General features: G+C 44.0%; 1 protein-coding gene across 6 annotated transcripts in view; it reads right to left on the reverse strand.

The window, feature by feature from the left end:
* Window positions 1-623: 623 nt before the first annotated feature.
* LOC137432361 (uncharacterized) overlaps window positions 624-17,689 on the reverse strand; it is a 34,493-nt gene continuing 17,427 nt past the window's right edge. For 5 of the 6 annotated variants that reach the window (XM_068124226.2, XM_068124222.2, XM_068124224.2 and 2 more), the window contains exons 5-11: window positions 14,453-14,497; window positions 14,181-14,249; window positions 12,154-12,198; window positions 11,835-11,879; window positions 3,937-6,183; window positions 2,595-2,654; window positions 624-2,453 (exon numbers count right to left, since the gene is read on the reverse strand). In XM_068124226.2, the coding sequence (XP_067980327.1) occupies window positions 2,408-2,453; window positions 2,595-2,654; window positions 3,937-6,183; window positions 11,835-11,879; window positions 12,154-12,198; window positions 14,181-14,249; window positions 14,453-14,497 (2,557 nt within the window). In that variant the 3' untranslated portion in view covers window positions 624-2,407. The remainder of the gene's footprint in view (window positions 2,454-2,594; window positions 2,655-3,936; window positions 6,184-11,834; window positions 11,880-12,153; window positions 12,199-14,180; window positions 14,250-14,452; window positions 14,498-17,689) is intronic. The other variant, XM_068124225.2, reaches the window with a different exon arrangement.

Consider the following 17,689-nt stretch of genomic DNA (forward strand, 5'->3'; position numbering starts at 1 on the left):
TGATTTAAAAAATTCTTTAAAATAAAAAACACCCCCCAAAGAATCGCAAGACCCCTCAACTCACAAGATCTTGAAGAGGTAAGACCCTGACAACCATTGAAGACCCCAATACCACTTTTACCTTTAAGACCCTTTCAACATCTTTCTATTCACCCTAAAGACGTTTTAAACCGTTTAGACCACGAGAACAGAACCTTTAGACCGTTACACCATTCAAGTCCCTTTAGACCCCTTAGGGCTTAGACCTTACTTATGAACATTGAGACCCCTTACACCCTTTAGACAGATTAGACAACTGGGACCCTTGACCATTTATAGCTTTAGACTACTTAGACCTTTTTACTTGCTTGAGAGATTAGACCCTTTCGACCCCTTAGACACGACCATTGGAACGTACCCTTTTTAGACCTTTAGACCATCTAGAACCTTATAAGCGCACACCATGCAAACACCTATATTATCCTTGCAAAACACAGACTTTTTAGCAAGTGATGCGCAAACTCGACTCTCCAAGAGGGTTCGTGCTAGTAACATGTACAAGTCCGTCATGTTTAACCCGCACCAAAGCGTCGGTTCAATGTTAATGTAATGAACAACGAATCACACATTACAATACACAGGTAACCATTTTAAAACGTTTATTTTTTTTAATGCACTGATAAACAATGTCATTGAAACTTGAAAATACAAAGTGGAGGATATCTTTGTGGATATTATCAGACAAAGCAATTTAAAACCCATCACATTGTTAACTATTCACAACAGGCAATGTTTCTGCACTTAGTAATCAATACGTGTGTTCAATCATAGGCCTATAAAACACACCAGGAAGTACAACTCCTCTTGTTTATATTCTCACCGGAAATGATAATCCTTATCCTTTCCTTTAATCCTCCATTAACCCTTCACTCGTCACTTCCACATTGGCAGAAAACACAAGGAACACATCACAGCTTGAGAACAGAAATGAATGGATTGGAGCGGAGGTGGAAGTGAGGTTTGGAGCGGATGTGGAAGTGGGGTTCAAAGCAAAGGTGGAAGTGGGGTTTAGAGCGGAGGTGGAAGTGGGGTTTAGAGCGAAGGTGGAAGTGGGGTTTAGAGCAGAGGTGGAAGTGGGGTTTAGAGCGAAGGTGGAAGTGAGGTTTGGAGCGGAGGTGGAAGTGGGGTTCAAAGCAAAGGTGGAAGTGGGGTTTAGAGCGGAGGTGGAAGTGGGGTTTAGAGCGAAGGTGGAAGTGGGGTTTAGAGCAGAGGTGGAAGTGGGGTTTAGAGCGGAGGTGGAAGTGGGGTTTAGAGCGAAGGTGGAAGTGGGGTTTAGAGCAGAGGTGGAAGTGGGGTTTAGAGCGGAGGTGGAAGTGGGGTTTAGAGCGGAGGTGGAAGTGGGGTTTATAGCGGAGGTGGAAGTGGGGTTTAGAGCGAAGGTGGAAGTGGGGTTTAGAGCGGAGGTGGAAGTGGGGTTTAGAGCGAAGGTGGAAGTGGGGTTTAGAGCGAAGGTGGAAGTGGGGTTCTAAAGCGAAGGTGGAAGTGGGGTTTAGAGCGAAGGTGGAAGTGGGGTTTGGAGCGGATGTGGAAGTGGGGTTTAGAGCAGAGGTGGAAGTGGAGTTTAGAGTGAAGGTGGAAGTGGAGTTTAGAGTGAAGGTGGAAATGGGGTTTAGAGCAGAGGTGGAAGTGGAGTTTAGAGTGAAGGTGGAAGTGGGATTTTAAAGCGAAGGTGGAAGTGGGGTTTGGAGCAAAGGTGGAAGTGGGATTTAAAGCAAAGATGGAGGTGGGGTTTAGAATGGAGGTGGAAGTGTGGTTTAGAGCGAAGGTGGAAGTGGGGTTTAGAGCGGAGATGGAAGTGGGGTTTGGAACGAAGGTGGAAGTGGGGTTTAAAGTGAAGATTGAAGTGGGGTTTAGAGCAAAGGTGGAAGTGGGGTTTAGAGCGGAGGTGGAAGTGGGATTTAGAGCGGAGGTGGAAGTGTGGTTTAGAGCGGAGGTGGAAGTGGGGTTTAGAGCGCAGATGGAAGTGGGGTTTAAAGTGAAGATGGAAGTGGGATTTGGAGCGAAGGTGGAAGTGGGGTTTGGAGCGAAGGTGGAAGTGGGGTTTAGAGAGAATAGAGATCGACCATGTGACGTGGGGACGCCTTGTGTGGCCAAGGTACATCATCGGCAATATTAAAAATGGGATGAGATAGTTGAAAAGTATCATACATAGAAGAAAAAGAAGAGAGGAGAATGGCAATGACATTGTGAAGGGAAGAAGGGGGGTGGGGGGGTTGGGAGGGCAGGGAAGCAACATTGGAAAGGCATAAGGCATAAGAAAGGGATTGGCAATGAGAAAAGGAGCAAAGCCACCAAAGAATGAGAAAAGTAATAAATGTGCAGGGGGTAGAAAAATAGGAGTTCTAGAAATCAGTCAGCATCACTGCTTCTAATCATCATCTGAAGAGGAAGATGAACTGCGATACTGCCGTGGTCTGAGAAGAAACAAAAACATCCAATTAGTCATTACCACAGGCACCCCACCAAAACCCTTCCTGGTTGGCTCAAAATAAATTACTGCTTCTTTCACCTTTTACTGCACTCAAGACTAAAAGGATTACCCATTTGGTTCATACCTGCGTAAAGCTGGAGAGTAGCTGAGACTGCGAGAATCACGTAAAGAATATGCCAGCGGTCTGCGGAGAGAAATTTACACGAGGCTTTTGATGACCGACCTCATTCTCCGATTCTGATGTACCCTATTTACTCTGTTACCGAGCGTTGGTGCTGCCAAAGCAGTTTATTGGCAAGGGTTGTACTGGGTGGTTTGCCATTATCTTCCTAGGAGTAATTAGAGCAGGAATTTCCAATTTCTTCATTGTACCAGCAATAGCTCGCCTTCTCTTCGCGAAGGACACCATGGGGTCTTTAACATCCACCAAATTATGCGGGCAGAGAAACACCCGGTTTTAACGTCCATCTCGCTCCTTCCTCTCTGCGCATGCTCGATCAGGACAAATTCAGATACTGCTAAACTACGGGTTCATTTTCAGACTTGTGTTCAAAATATAACATTCAAGTTGAATTAAGTTGTTCCTCGATCACAAACTGACGTTTTGATCATAAACAGGACAGGCAAACAGACAGACAGACACAGACAGAAATGACCCAATTGCTTAACCTCAATTTTTGCTTTGCGTGTGTGGGTTAAAAACATCCGTACCCCATCACCATCAACACAATCAACAACCTGGGCCCAAAGAGTATCCTGGGCATGAAACCCCCACCCATCGACAATGCAGGGAAATTACTTCCCAGCTCGGATCATGTTCACCTTTCACATATCTGCTGTGGACACCACCGACAGTTTTTACAGTACAAGCATGGAGTCGACCGACACCACCGACGACACCTGCAACATCTGCCAGGTTCCCCCACACACAATAAAACACATTATGGCGGTCCTGGCTCCACGAAGGCAAGAGCACAACATCTTAGATGTGAAGGACCTCTGGGTCAGTCCTGGAAGATTGATTGGCTATCTCCCGTTTGAGCAGAAATGACCGGGGCTAATCAACAATAACAACTACGTGTTAAAAAAAGATCAGTTTTTCATGCATTTTACATCCTCATCGAGATTCACATGAAGAAATGCAACATGTTGTCTTTTCATGAAACCCATCAGCGAAGTGATGGGTATGCACAGCAAGCGTATATGATTCAACATGGGGGTGTGGAAATTACTATGACATTCAGAAAACAAGGAAAACAGAGGAAACGTGGATACTGCTCGTGTCGTCATCAATAATAAATGTCATTTCATCTTTCGTCATTGGCGGGGATCTAAACGGGACTCTGAATAACGAAGAAGCAATATTAATGAATAACCGCAGCAATATAAATTATGTTTATGGAACATTCGGATTCGGCTCCGGAAAGTGTATTTGTTGTGAAAGCAAGTGGAATTTATGCCGGCACCTTTTGTGTCTTGTTGGTGACCTTGAGCCTTTCCTTTTCTTGGTCCACTCCCCGGAAGGCGATGTTCGATCACGTGACCGAGAACTCGATGAATGACTGCTGCGTTTCTGAGCACTTGATCTCTCCCACCTCTTCTCTGCATACCTTCCCCTTGTTTTTTTCTCTTTCTCCTCCCTCCCTTTTATCCTCTCCACTTTCTTAACCTCATCCCTATCTTTCTTTCTATTCCTTTCCCTCTCCCTGTCCCTATACCACTCTCTGTTCCTGTCCCTATACCTCTCTCTGTCCCTATCCCTCTCTCTGTCCCTATCCCAATCTCTATCGTTGTCCCTACCCCTATCCCTCTCTCTAACTCTGCTCCTATCTCTCTCTCTACCCCTGTTCCTATCCCACTCTCTACCCCTGTTCCTATCCATCTCTCTACCCTTGCTCCAATCCATCTCCCTACCCTTGCCCCGATCCATCTCTCTACCCTTGCTCCTATCAATCTCTCTTCCCCTGCTCCGATCAATCTCTCTACCCCTGCTTCTGTCCCTCTCTTTACCTCTGCTCCTATCTCTGCTCCTGTCCCTCACTCTATCCCTGCTCCTGTCCCCCTCTCTATCCCTGCTCCCATCTCTGCTCCTGTCCCTCTCTCTATCCTTGCTCCTGTCCCTCTCTCTATCCCTGCTCCTATCCTTCTTCTTATCCTTCTCCTGTTTTTCTCTTTCCCTCATCTTCACTCTCTCCCTTTCTTCAGTCTCTCTCCTCTCCTCTTTTTCCTCAGTCTCTCTCCTCTCCTTCTCTCTTTCATCAGCCTGCTTCATCTCCTCGCTTTCCATAGCCTCCCTCTTTTCCTTCTCCCTTTCTTCATTATCCTTCATCTCCGTCTTTCTTTCCTCGGCCTCTCTAATCTCCCTCTCTCTTTCCTCGGCCTCCCTTACCTCCCTCTCTCTTTCCTCTGCTTCCCGAATCTCCCTCTCCCTTTCTTCTGCCTTCCTCCTCTCCCTCTCTCTTTCCTCAGCCTCCCTGATCTCCCTCGCTCTTTCCTCTGCTTCCCTTATCTCCCTCGCTCTTTCCTCTGCTTCCCTAATCTCCCTCTCTCTTTCTTCTGCCTCCCTCCTTTCCCTCTCTCTTTCCTCAGCCTCTCTCTTCTCCCTCTCTCTTTCCTCTGCTTCCCTAATCTCCCTCTCTCTTTCTTCTGCCTCCCTCTTCTCCCTCTCTCTTGCCTCAGCCTCCCTCTTCTCCCTCACTCTTTCCTCAGCCTCCCTCCTTTCCCTCTCCCTTTCCTCAGCCTCCCTCCTCTCCCTCTCTCTTTCCTCAGCCTCCCTCCTCTCCCTCTCTCTTTCCTCAGCCTCCCTCCTCTCCCTCTCTCTTTCCTCAGCCTCCCTCTCTCTTTCCTCAGCCTCCCTCCTCTCCCTTTCCTCAGCCTCCCTCCACTCCCTCTCTCTTTCCTCAGCCTCTTTTCTCTCCCTCACTCTTTCCTTCTTTTCCTCAATTTCTTTCCTCTCTCTCTCTCTTTCCTCCCTTTCTTTCTTTTCCCTATCCTTCTCCTTTTTCCTCATTCGTTCCTCCCTTTCAATTTCTCTCTCTTTTTCTTTCTCCCTCTCCCTCGTCCTTTCTTCATTTTTCCTGTCTCTTTCCTTGTCTTTGTCCCTCAATCTTTCCTCCTTTTCCCTCTCCCTCCTCTTTTCACGTTCTTTCTCTCTATCCTTATGCAGTTGCTCTCTGTCATTTTCACTCATCTTCTCCATGTCTTCATCTCGATCATGGTCTCTCCTCTCCTTATCTCTTGTTCTCTCATATCTCGTGCTCGTTCTTCCTTTATCTACTTCTGTATTTTTTTGACTCTCATCCCTCCCCCTACATCTCCTTCCTCCATTCCTCTCGAGTTCTTTTCCAATCTCATCTCTTTGTCCATATTCCATCTCACTACCTTCTCCATCTCTCCATCGTTCTTTCAGTCCTTGATCTTCTTTCTGCCTGCACCTCTCAGAATCACTCATGGTTCTTCTTTCAGCTCTTCCTCTCTGTGCCTCAACCCCATCTTTTCCATGCGACATGCTTCTTTCCCTTCGATGTCGTTCATCCTCTTCTAGTCTCTCTCTGCTTTGTTCATCCCGATTCCTGCCTCTTTGATCACGCTCATCCATTTGCCGTCGACCACCCCGTCTTTCCTCCGACTCTGGTTGCTGCACCCGATCGTCCTGAAATCGCCCCTTGTAATACTTTCTCTGCTCTCCTCTGTATGCCTTTTCACGACTTTGACTGTGAGAAGTAACAAAAGAGAAGAAGGGTGATGACAAAAACTTGTCGAATCGCCGTTTCAAAAGAGCAAAGAGAAGTGGCATAAAATATTTCAAAACTGAGAATTTGCATTTAGCATTGTCTTAACCACTACATGAAAAACCCAGTATTTAGGAATAAATACAAGTAACAAAGCTGACGGCAGATAATATGGGTGTCAATATAATGGAAACATGTATCAAGAGTTCGTCGATGGTGTTTGGCGAGTTGCAAGTTGCTCTGCTCTATTGGGTTTTGTACCCCTCTTCATGCCATTTTCATCCTTTTCTCCCATTTTTAGTTAGCTGCATATTGTTACTCTCCATAATTAATTCCTCTTGTCCTTACCCTTCTCCTTCTGTATTTTGTCTGCCTTTCCTTGAGTCGATAGAGATAGAGACAGAGGCAGAGTACATGCAGTGGAATGGTGGGTGAATTTTTTGCTTCACTCTCCATTGTTTACGCATTTCTTTTTCACTTGGTTTAAAAGTGACGAGAACCCTTTGGTTTATTTTCATTTCCCTCTTCGTTGATTGTTCGAGCATGGCCGGTATGACAGGCGTTCATTCTCGTGGTGACGTGCTCGGCTCGTTAAGCCGGAAGCAAGGCCTCACATGTGTTATGCCGGCCTATGTGGCGGTCAAAACAATTATTACCCTCGCCAGAGGAGAGGATATTGCATTCGAGTCCGTTTGTTTCTGTTTCTCTGCACACTATAAATATGATTTTCTCTGCAACCATTGGTCTGATTGACAGGAAAGTTTCACCATAGGTGCACCTCCTCAGGTAGAATTTTTAATTACTAGGGCATTGCCCGTACGTGGGTGCCCGTTCCTTGCCAAAAAAAAAAAAAAACGCTACCCGTACGCTCTACCCCGCCCGTACGCCCGTAAACAAAAAATAACAATGCTCTTCGCTTCCGCCCTTCGCTCTGACTGAATTGGGAGAAATAATGCGCATAAGAAATCGAATTACGTACCGTAATGGCGGTCAGCTCGTAACGCGCACACTGTCCGGAAGTTCGCATATCGCATATCTATCTATCTATCTATTAATGCCCATTTATTCAATTATCGCCAACGTATTTTGGCTTTTTGCAATTTAATCGCAAGGAAAAGTAGAAAGAGAAGAGGGAAAAAAAGAAAAGCCTTGCCTTGCTGCAAACAGCTGCTGCAAACAACAACAACATGGAAGGCTGCACTGTCCGGAAGTTGGCATATCGCAGTTACGATTATGTTAGTGTTAATGGCCAATTATTCAATTAGCGCCAACGTATTTTGGCTGTTTGCAATTTAATCGCAAGGAAAAGTAGAAAGAGAAGAGGGAAAAAAAGAAAAGCCTTGCATTAACGCATTAACGCTTGCATTGCATTAACGGTTCGGCACACGTGATAGCTCGCTGCTCTCTGATTGGTTGAAGCGTTTTTTGGACATAGCTCGGTAGGTACTTGTCCGATTAATTACAAACCTTGAAAAGGCACATCCTCGGGTCCCCAGCAATATACCTGGCAAGTTTCAAGTATATCGGACCCGTGGTTGTCGAGAAACAGCGGTCACAGACACACAGACAGACACACAGAGATTGCTGGAATTATAGATAGACTAGGGCATGCCCGTACTATATATATGCCCGTACTATATATCTATCTAAAATTATATCCCCCCCCCCTCTATTTACATGAAATGGTTTGGTTCATTCGCAACGCCAAAGCGAACGGCGAACGGCTTGCGAGTACAGTGACAATCCCCCCCCTCTATTTACATGAATGGTTTGGTCCATTCGCAACGACCACAGAACCCCCCCCTCATGCAATGGTTTGGTCCAAAGCGAACGGCTTCCGGAGTTTGGTAAAGCAATCGCCATCGCGTGCACAAACGCGCAGGAAAGCGAATGAATCGCAAATTCGTTTTTATTAGTGATACGAATTGAATTGGGAGAAATTGGGAGATGAATGAATTGGGAGAAATAATGCGCATAAGAAATCGAATTACGTACCGTAATGGCGGTCAGCTCGTAACGCGCTCAGCTCCGCTCGTCTCACATCGGCCACGCCTACGCAACAAAGCGTTCTGTGATTGGATGCCGGAAAGCGTGCTGCCGGACAGTCGTCACTGTCCGGAAGTTCGCAAATCGCAGTTAGGATGAATCGTTTTAATTTAATCGCAGTTTGAATTCGTTTTAAAACATAGTTTAACGGCAACATAGTTTTCCAACGTGAAATAAATGAATACGCTGTCAAATGTGCCGTCCGAGGCAGAGTCTGATCGCCACGTTCGGCACACGTGATAGCTCGCTGCTCTCTGATTGGTTGAAGCGTTTTTTGGACATATCTCGGTAAGTAATTGTCCGATTAATATGAAACCTTGAAAAGGCACATCCTCGGGTCCCCAGCAATATACCTGGCAAGTTTCAAGTATATCGGACCCGTGGTTGTCGAGAAACAGCGGTCACAGACAAACACACAGACAGACACACAGAGATTACTGGCATTATAGATAGATTATGACGTCATAGGTCACGTGGTACTGGCGCCATCTTGGAAAAAAACGAAAAACCGCTTCCATATCTCCAAAACCGCTGCATATAAAAAACTGAGACATCGCTCATTGTAAAGAACTCTCCATGGGGAATAACATATGTTAATGATGATGTCGTAGGTGCCTCCATTATGACGTCATAATTCGACAAGTACAAAACTTCATCCAATAAAGATGAAATTTCTTGAGCATCATCTAGGGATAAATTGGTGGAGAAAATAAAATGACGTCATCGGTCACGTGGTTCGGCCGCCATATTAGTTTTAACACAAAAGCCTTAAAAACCACTAAAAACACGTCCTGGCGAGGGTCTGCAATCTCTGATTGCTCTTTCTTGTTGCTGTTGAGGTTATCAGGGCTGAGAATGTCATCCATCATAGCATCAAAAATGAAAAAGAGAGTTATTGTTTTCATCTTGAAAGAAAGTATGGCGGCGTGTGCCATGAATCGGGCTTATCCGTTGAGCCTCATGATTTTCATTCCAGTTTTACCACTTGATTCACCATCTTTAATAGTTATTGTTACCAACATACTACCCTCAGTGGAGAATGGAAAAAATAGAGCTTGCTCTTCTTCATTTTGGTGCAGTCATGTTTGAGATTTTATGTTTCCCTTACAGTGTCATTATGATGGTATTAAACATGTGTATTCCTTCAGCCGTCAACTCTTTATGGTTTTGAAAGAGAACCGTTATGGTATTGACGTTAAATTTACAATAAAACACGATAACTATGTGTGATCAAATATTTGCAACAACACAGGTGTTGATCTATTATGCCTGTGGTCAACATGGACATCTGTGAAGGGATTGTCCAGGTAATCCACCAGAGGCTAATTTAGCATCCAATGAGAGCACCATGCAACCTGAGCGACAGGAATCTCCTCCTCCACAGAATTCTCGTCCAGCAGAGACTAGCGATACCATTGCTGGTTTCACTGTTAGGGTTAGCTGAACCCATGGACTCATCTGCTGAGAAGCAGAGTTATCAATCCTCGTTATTGATCCTCAAGTTTGCGTTCTTAAATTGTTCCTAGCGTGCTTGATAAACATGAGGTCCCTTGTGCAGTTTCTGCAGTTAAAATTGATACACCGGATGTACAAATTGATTTAGAGGTTATTAAACCTGTGACAACTGATCATGTTGCTGCTGAAGAACAGCAAGAGCTTGTGGTTGATAGGATACAAGTCTGATGGGACATCCTCTGTTGTCTCGGCCTTAAGTGACGCTTGCAGTGACATCCTTTCTCAGAAACTTGAAGTTGATTCATTTGTTTCTCCTGATACCGTTCATGTTTTCTTGTACAAAAGTTTTCGGAAAAAGTGTGTCACAACAAAGATTATTTTCCTGATTTAGAGAATTTCATTCAAGTGGCTAGAATGATGATTTCTAGACCTGATCGATATAACATTACAAAACCTCAACGGCACCGGTTAAGGATATTTCGTGATTGATTGGTTAAGGAAATTTCGAGTTTTGCTCGTGATTGATGTAATCCTTTCGAGTGACCCTTTATTAATGAAAATCTCTATTCATAGCCTTAATATTAGTGGTGGTCACACCCATATAAATATATGTACAGTAGAATGGACGTTCCGGTGTTTAGCACAGAATTTATGGTGGCCATCTTGGAATATGCATGATGACGGTGCCCTCAAGGAAGTCACGTAGAAACAGTATGGCAGCATGTTTTGCGATTAACTTCACAAACTACCAAACCGGGGCAAAATAACGCTGTTTAAGCTTCCACAAGTGAGTAGTGATTATTCACAATTTCTATGATGATCCATATTCAGCCCTTATGAGCTCGATTTAAATGATTTATTCAGCGAGGCAAATCAGCCTTGCTTGGCCTAAAACTAGGAAAGCCTAGCAGATAGTATTGTCAACACGAGTGATTGTATGGAAGCCAGTGGGACTGTGATTGCATTTGATTGATCGAGACTGATGGTGGGTGGTATCATGCTTGATGAAAGGGAGATGGGGCAAATCGCTGCCCCGGGGTCCGTTGAGGGACCTGAGCTTCTCACGTAATTTTTTTGTGTCATCTCATCTTGATTCTTGAAGAGATGAACTTATAAAATGGGTCTTGATATCCGGATGTCTGTCCGTCCGGTTGTCCGTCAACTTTTTGTTATTTTTGCTACTCCTCCCTTATCAACTGGCTGATTGTTCTTCTATTTTTCGATTTCAGATCATGTGGGCTTCCAGGGGAGGTTAACGCCTAAAACTTCGGATCCCTACTCTCCCCATACTTAACCGATTGCTCTGAAACCCGATACAGCCCTTCTACTCAATGGTCCGCAAGATCGCACGGTCCTACATTTTTCGATTTCGGATCAAGAGGCCGCCCAGGGGATCAGGGGGCTCCCGGGGAGCAGGGGGTGAGGAGGGGAGGGGTAACAGTACAGCAAAATCCCTCATCGGCTCGTCCTTGTATAGCTGCGTCAGGATTCAAACCCAGGCTAGACAGCTTAGAGGCAAGTGTGGGTACCTCTAGGCCATCCTGCCAGGCCAGTGTATGAACTCTATTATGAGCTTCCAGGTAAAAAAAAAAAAAAGGCAAAATAAAATACAACTTTGAACTGCTGTACAATGCTGTTGCAGAAGTGACATTGAAATTAATTAGAGGTCAAAGCCTAGTAAGTATGGGAAAATGATGCTAAAATGAATAAGCAAAGGCTAATTAGCAATAAGCAAAGGCTAAATTTTCCATGCTTACTCGGTCAAAGCCTAGTAAGTATGGAAAAATGATGCTAAAATGAACTAGAACGGGCACTCGGTAGAGCGCATACCTTCGCCGCAGCTACTGTTCTGTACTTGGTAAAAATACGATTTTGACCTTTTCGTGACCTTGACCTTTGACCCGATTGCTCCCAAAATCTAATCAAATGTGTCCCGTATAATAACCAATCATCCCACCAAATTTCATGCAATTCGGTTGAATACTTTTTGAGTTATGCGAATAACATACACACACACACACACACAGACATACAAATAAATACACAGCGATCAAAACATAACCTTCCGCTTTTGCGAAGGTAATAAGCAAACACATCCATATATGTCACAAGAACAAACTCTGCAGTCTCACCTGCTGTCACTTTCCTCTGAACTTCGACTGGAAGACTTTGCAACCCTGAGAATGAAGACAAAAAGAGTTAGGACCAGCAAAAAAAGGCCTTTTTGAAAAAAAGGAAAAAAAATCCGTTGAATAAAAAATAAAATAAAGAAAACACCTTGTGTGTGCGGACTTGAAAACAGCCTGTAACCTTCTGTACAGAGGCCCCTACAACCAACCACCTTCAGCCACAAAAGCACCGGCAAAAGCCATGGCCCGTGCTCACAAACCAAATGAATCAAATCTCAAAAACATTTCCTTAACACGAACCTCAAATATTCCCAAAGCGTACCTTTTCCTTTTCTTTTTCTTCTTCGCCTTTTTTTCTCCTCGTGAACTGTGAATGTGGAAGAAGAAAAAAATAACGAGAGTTAATCAAACACCAAGGAACCAAATTCACCATGATGTAGAGATATGTTGAATTTGGTTTTCCTATTTTAATCGTATTTTATTGAAGGTGGAATTTTAATCGATTCAGTCACAGGTAAAATATTACCGCAGGTGCTACACTCGAAAGGCATATTACTATGAATGAATGAATAAATGATCGTTTTAAGGCCATTTTCCCCGCTGGAGCGGGGGTTAGCCTTGCAGGCCCCATGACAATCATGGTTCCCTGTTTGAGGCAATGTTTTTATAGCCGGATGCCCTTCCTGACGCCAACCCTTGGTCGCCTCTTACGATGCACAGGGATACGGTGTACCTATTCTAAATCGGGGTACACACCGTGATCATTCATCCCAGCAAGCTGGTACTCAATTTGCCGACCTCGGAAGGATGACAGGCTGAGTCAACCCCCCTGGCGTTAATTCAGCGATCGATCGGGATTCGAACCCAGGATCCTAGGATCCCAAGCCAGCACCCTAACCGCTAAGCCAACACCAGGCTCATTCACATTCATATTACGATGCTGTACTTTATTCATGAGGTTTAGCTTCTCTATCAACATGTACAATCGTACATTCAATGTCAAGACTGATTGAAAAACGAGACATCATTGTGTTCTTGAACACTGTGAAAGTCAGGAACCGAGTTTTGAAACAAAACGTTTTTGTTTTTTTATTCGTGAAATTGCATGGTGTTTGTAGTTTTGTTAAAATGTGTACGTTTGGGCCATGGGACCTAGTTGAACTCAGAGGAGAAGGTCGGGGTGAAGGAGGGGGTAAGAAACAAATCACATGCATGCACATGCACACGCATGCAAAAACGTGCATGCGCAGACGCATGCACGCACAAACATATTGGGTCACTGAATTGGTTCATGATTCAAAAGCTAAAAGCGTAATATTTGAGGTCAAAAGGTCAGAGGTCAAGGGCCCATAATATCGCGTTTGTACATTAGGTCACTGAATTGGTTCGCCAAAAATAAGAATGATTGATTTAGCAGTTTTGATGAGTAAACGGTTTCTATGATAACAATTCCACAATTCCAATCAAATGGGACATTTTGCGATTAATAGTTATTGCCATGTCACAAAAAGTTTTCCAAGACATCAAATTGAAACTTGTACAGCTTATTTGTATTGTTATTGTGGTATTCTCACTTGTTACCAATTTAATAAACTGAGACAAACTACTTTTGAGTGTGGACAGATACAGACAGACATGCAAAGTACTACAAAATAAATCATTAAAAAACGACAACAGCACTCTGTAGAGCGCATACCTCCATTGGGCTGAACAGTTTACTGAACAGTTGTTTCATCCCACTGATAGGCCCGATCTGGATCCGGAACTGAACCAAAATCTAATCGGCTTGCTCTCGTCACATAACCAACTCATCCACCTAATTTTGTAATAACTCATCCACAACGTTTTTGAAATATCATGTTATATATGGTTTTTGGCCCTATCTCTCAATGGTGAAGAATCACTTAAGATTTAACAAATGATCGTATCAGGATGTGGATCTTCACCAAAATCGAATCTATTTGTCCTTGTCACATATCCAATCTGTCCATTAAGTTTCGTCCGAATCTGTCCATAACCTTTTTAAGATATCGTGCTATGTATACATCGTTCTTAGCCCTATCTCTCAATGGTGAAGAATCACTTACAAAATAATATCCAGATCTTCACCAAAATCTAATAATGTCGTCCTTGTCACACACCCAACCACTCCACCAAATTTGGTCCAAATCCGTCCACAATTTTGAGATATCTTGTTCACAGACAGACGGGTGAAAATATAAACTCCGCCCATCTTCTGTGGCTGAGGTAATAATTGTTTAGATGAGCAGTGGTATATTAGAAGGGAAGAAACCAGTAGAGTGCAGAATGAAGCCACAGAAACAGTGAAAAGAACAGAAACAATCATACTGTTTCAGACGTTTCTTTTCTTTCTTCTTCTTCTTCTTTTCTCTTCTTTCTGGTGATTCTGAAGCAGCACTGGAAATGAAACGAATGTAGAATGATGTGAAATCATTTAAAACAAAAGTGCCATCAAACAGGCAGTGGCATGGAGAAGTGGTTTAGGGAGGGGGTGGGGTTTGGTGTAAGGGGTGGGGTTTAGGGTCGGGGTGGTGTTTGGTGGAGGGGGTGGGACTGGGGAGGGGTGTAAATCAAAACACAAGACACCTAAAACCTCTTACCGTTTGGCTGGTGCCTCGTTTGTTGGGCTGGGCTCGTGAATTATGCTGGAGGATGAAGAGGACAGAATGGGGGAAATTGTTGGTTTGTATTATTACTACTGTATTATACTGCATGAAAAATCTCAACCTTTAACAGTTGCTATTTCTTTGTTTATTTTTATTCTTCTTTCCCCTTCTTTTTAAAGCACTTTCAGATTTTGTTCATAATGAAATGTGCTATATTATACATCAAAGTAAATACAGTAGTTTGTATTTTTTTTAAACACGCTTTTACTCTATCTAATACAGTCAGTTAAGTGTGTCCATTTTTCGATATACGAGTACTCAGTGTACATTCACTTATACATGATTGTGCATGGTTGGATTGGTTGGTGGTCACGTGATGGCGTGATGGAACGCATGCGTCACTTCCCTCCCTTCCAGCCAACCCGCCACACAATCTATCTCTCGTCACCTGCCATCGTGTAAACACCACACGGTGCGCTCATCCACACCTTCTTATTATCGCCCGTAACTTAAAGCTTATCATGTTTATTTATCATATCATGATATCATATCATGTTTATCATAAAGTTTATTATCGCCCGTAACACTAGCTTTAAAAGTTTGAAAACATGCAAAAACTGCAAACTGAAAACTGCAAAGAGGAAAGCCAGTGAATGTAGCTCAAAAAGTGATGTAAAGCAGCAGAAAAAAGTGTCAACCTTCGTACAAAAAAAGTGGAGATTTGAGATAAGCTGGATATGGGTGAAGGTTCATCTTCTGTGGCAAGAGGTTTAGGCCTTAATGAGTAAAGCCTTAATGCGCACAGTAAAGAGAAACGTGATGAAAGTTGGAGCAAGTGTTGCTGCTACACTCTTTACTGCTGAATACCTTAAACCGAAAATAATAAAGTACTAATAATAAAAAATAATAATAATAAAGTACGGTGGGAATTTCAAAAAAGTTTGAAATTCCCCCCGAACAAAAAACGACTCCTGCGAACAATTGACGACGCTTCCGAACCCCCGCGCATGTTTGGCGAACTTTTGGAGCCTAAAATACGAATGTTGGACTTTGCCATTTTTTCGACATTCGCATCCTTCGCGAACCGTTCGCGTGTCCCGTGAAAACCCACCTTAAGGGAGGGGATGGAGGGGGAACAAACACCAGAAACAGATTTGACCAGACGCCACCAGGATTTGGAGGAAAGAGACAGGTTTGAGAGTGCAGTCTTGAGAACTTGATAGATATACAGTGAAACCTTGACTTACGAGTGCACCAACTTACAAGTTTTCCGAGATACGAGCCGTCGCTCGGGCGGTTTATTGCTTTGAGATGCGAGCCGAGATCTGAGTTACGAGCTTACACCACCCGCCACGAGGTGGGTTCCGGTCACGTGGTTATCTTGCCGTGCAAGCATCTCTGCCGTATATCGCTGCTGCTTTGTTTTCGCATTTTGGTTATTTTGGAGCTTACGCCACCCGCCACCAGGTGGGTTCCGGTCACGTGGTTATCTTGCCGTGCAAGCATCTCTGCCGTATATCGCTGCTGCTTTGTTTTCGCATGTTGGTTATTTTTGAAAATTTCTTCGTTTTAACCATGGGTCCTAAGAAATTGAGTGCCAAGGGCAGTACTGAGAAGAAGAAGAGGATGATGTGCTTGGATATAAAACACGCAATCGTCGAAAAACATGAGCGAGGTGTGCGTGTTGTCGACTTGGCGAGGAAGTACGATCGTAGCAGTACGATCGAAACATTTTGAAAGGGAGGAAGAAACAAACCTCGTTGGACAGGTTTTTATTGAAACGCCCTGCAAGTGAAAGCGAGGAAAGTGTGGCGAAAAAGGCAAAAGTCATCTCCTCCACCTCCGCCAGCATCTTCGTCTGATCTTCAAGTTAAATACACTTAATAAAACCAGTTTATTTCTTTACATTGTGGCGGACACGGAAGCTCACTGGCATGGTGACATCATTCCGCGCACCGAGTGGGCGGGGGCCACGCCGAGGGGTAGGCGTGGCCTCAGGATATACACCGGGCGCGCAGCCCGGAGCGTGCCAGTGTTACAGTGAGCTCTTGAATAAAGACTCTTACAAATTACCGCGTTGTCCGCTTCCTCCTTGTTTACAAGCAGCGCGCGTAACGCCGCTTATTATGTACAGTATATACAAGGTCGTGCTTGTTTATACATTATTTGTTATTTATAAAGTACATTTTTCTTATTTAAAAACACGTAACAAAAAAAATTGGTGTGGTTTTTTGGGGGCTGGAACGGATTAATAGCATTTCAATGCATTTTAATGGGGAAATTTAATTTGAGAAACGAGCAAATTGAGTTACGAGCTCGGTCACAGAACGAATTAAACTCGTAAGTCAAGGTTTCACTGTACTTGGTTTGAGAGTCTTGATGGAGAGATATTGTTTCCTGGCTCTCCTGAGGGTAGACACACACTTGTTCCGAGCTTGGTGGAAGGAACTGAGATTACCTTCAGTTGATTAGCCTTCCAAGAGGCAAAGGGAAGTTGTTTCAGGGCAACAGCCTCACCACAAGATTCAGTGTACCATGGATGGGAGGAAGGGTATGACAGCTGTAGACGAGATGGGATAAGTCTGTGCATGAGAGAGAGCAATTTACTTTGGAGGAATTCCATGGAAGAGTTGATGTCAGAGGCAGTAGAGATGAGAGACCAGTCCAGATCAGAGATCAAGCCATTGGAGAAGAGGAAGGATTTCATAACTGAAGAAATGATGGATTCCATGACTTTGCTGATAATTGGGTTTGTCCAGGAGCAGCTGGGATGGGAGACCTAAATGAATTTAGCTAAGAGCAGCTGGGATAGAATTTCACTACTCTAAGAAGAGAGTAGAGATGGGAGACCAGTCCAGATGATTGCTGGCTGCTTGAAGACCGTGCCAGTCAGCCTGAGTGAAATGCCAGACTCGTCGACGATGAGGAGGCTCTCTGAGAATGGTCAGAGAGATATCCACTTTAACAAGCACATGATCAGATGAGCCGATTGGAGCAGAAGAAGAGCAGCAGACATTTTCAGGGAAGCTAGTCAAAAACAAGTCTGGAAGAGAAGATGCTCTGTTGAGTCGCAGAAGTCCTTTGCTGAGATGCCATGGCTGGTGAGAAAGGTACCCACACCCAGCCAGCTGGCATGATGACAGTTGAAGTCGTCACATATGAGGAAGAGAGATTTGGGATGAGTGGATCGAAGTTGGTCCATGTTGTCAGACAGCGAAATGTTAATGGAAT

The sequence above is a fragment of the Myxine glutinosa genome, chromosome 8 (assembly GCF_964187855.1).
Source record: "Myxine glutinosa chromosome 8, kmMyxGlut1.1, whole genome shotgun sequence".
NCBI lineage: Eukaryota > Metazoa > Chordata > Myxini > Myxiniformes > Myxinidae > Myxine > Myxine glutinosa.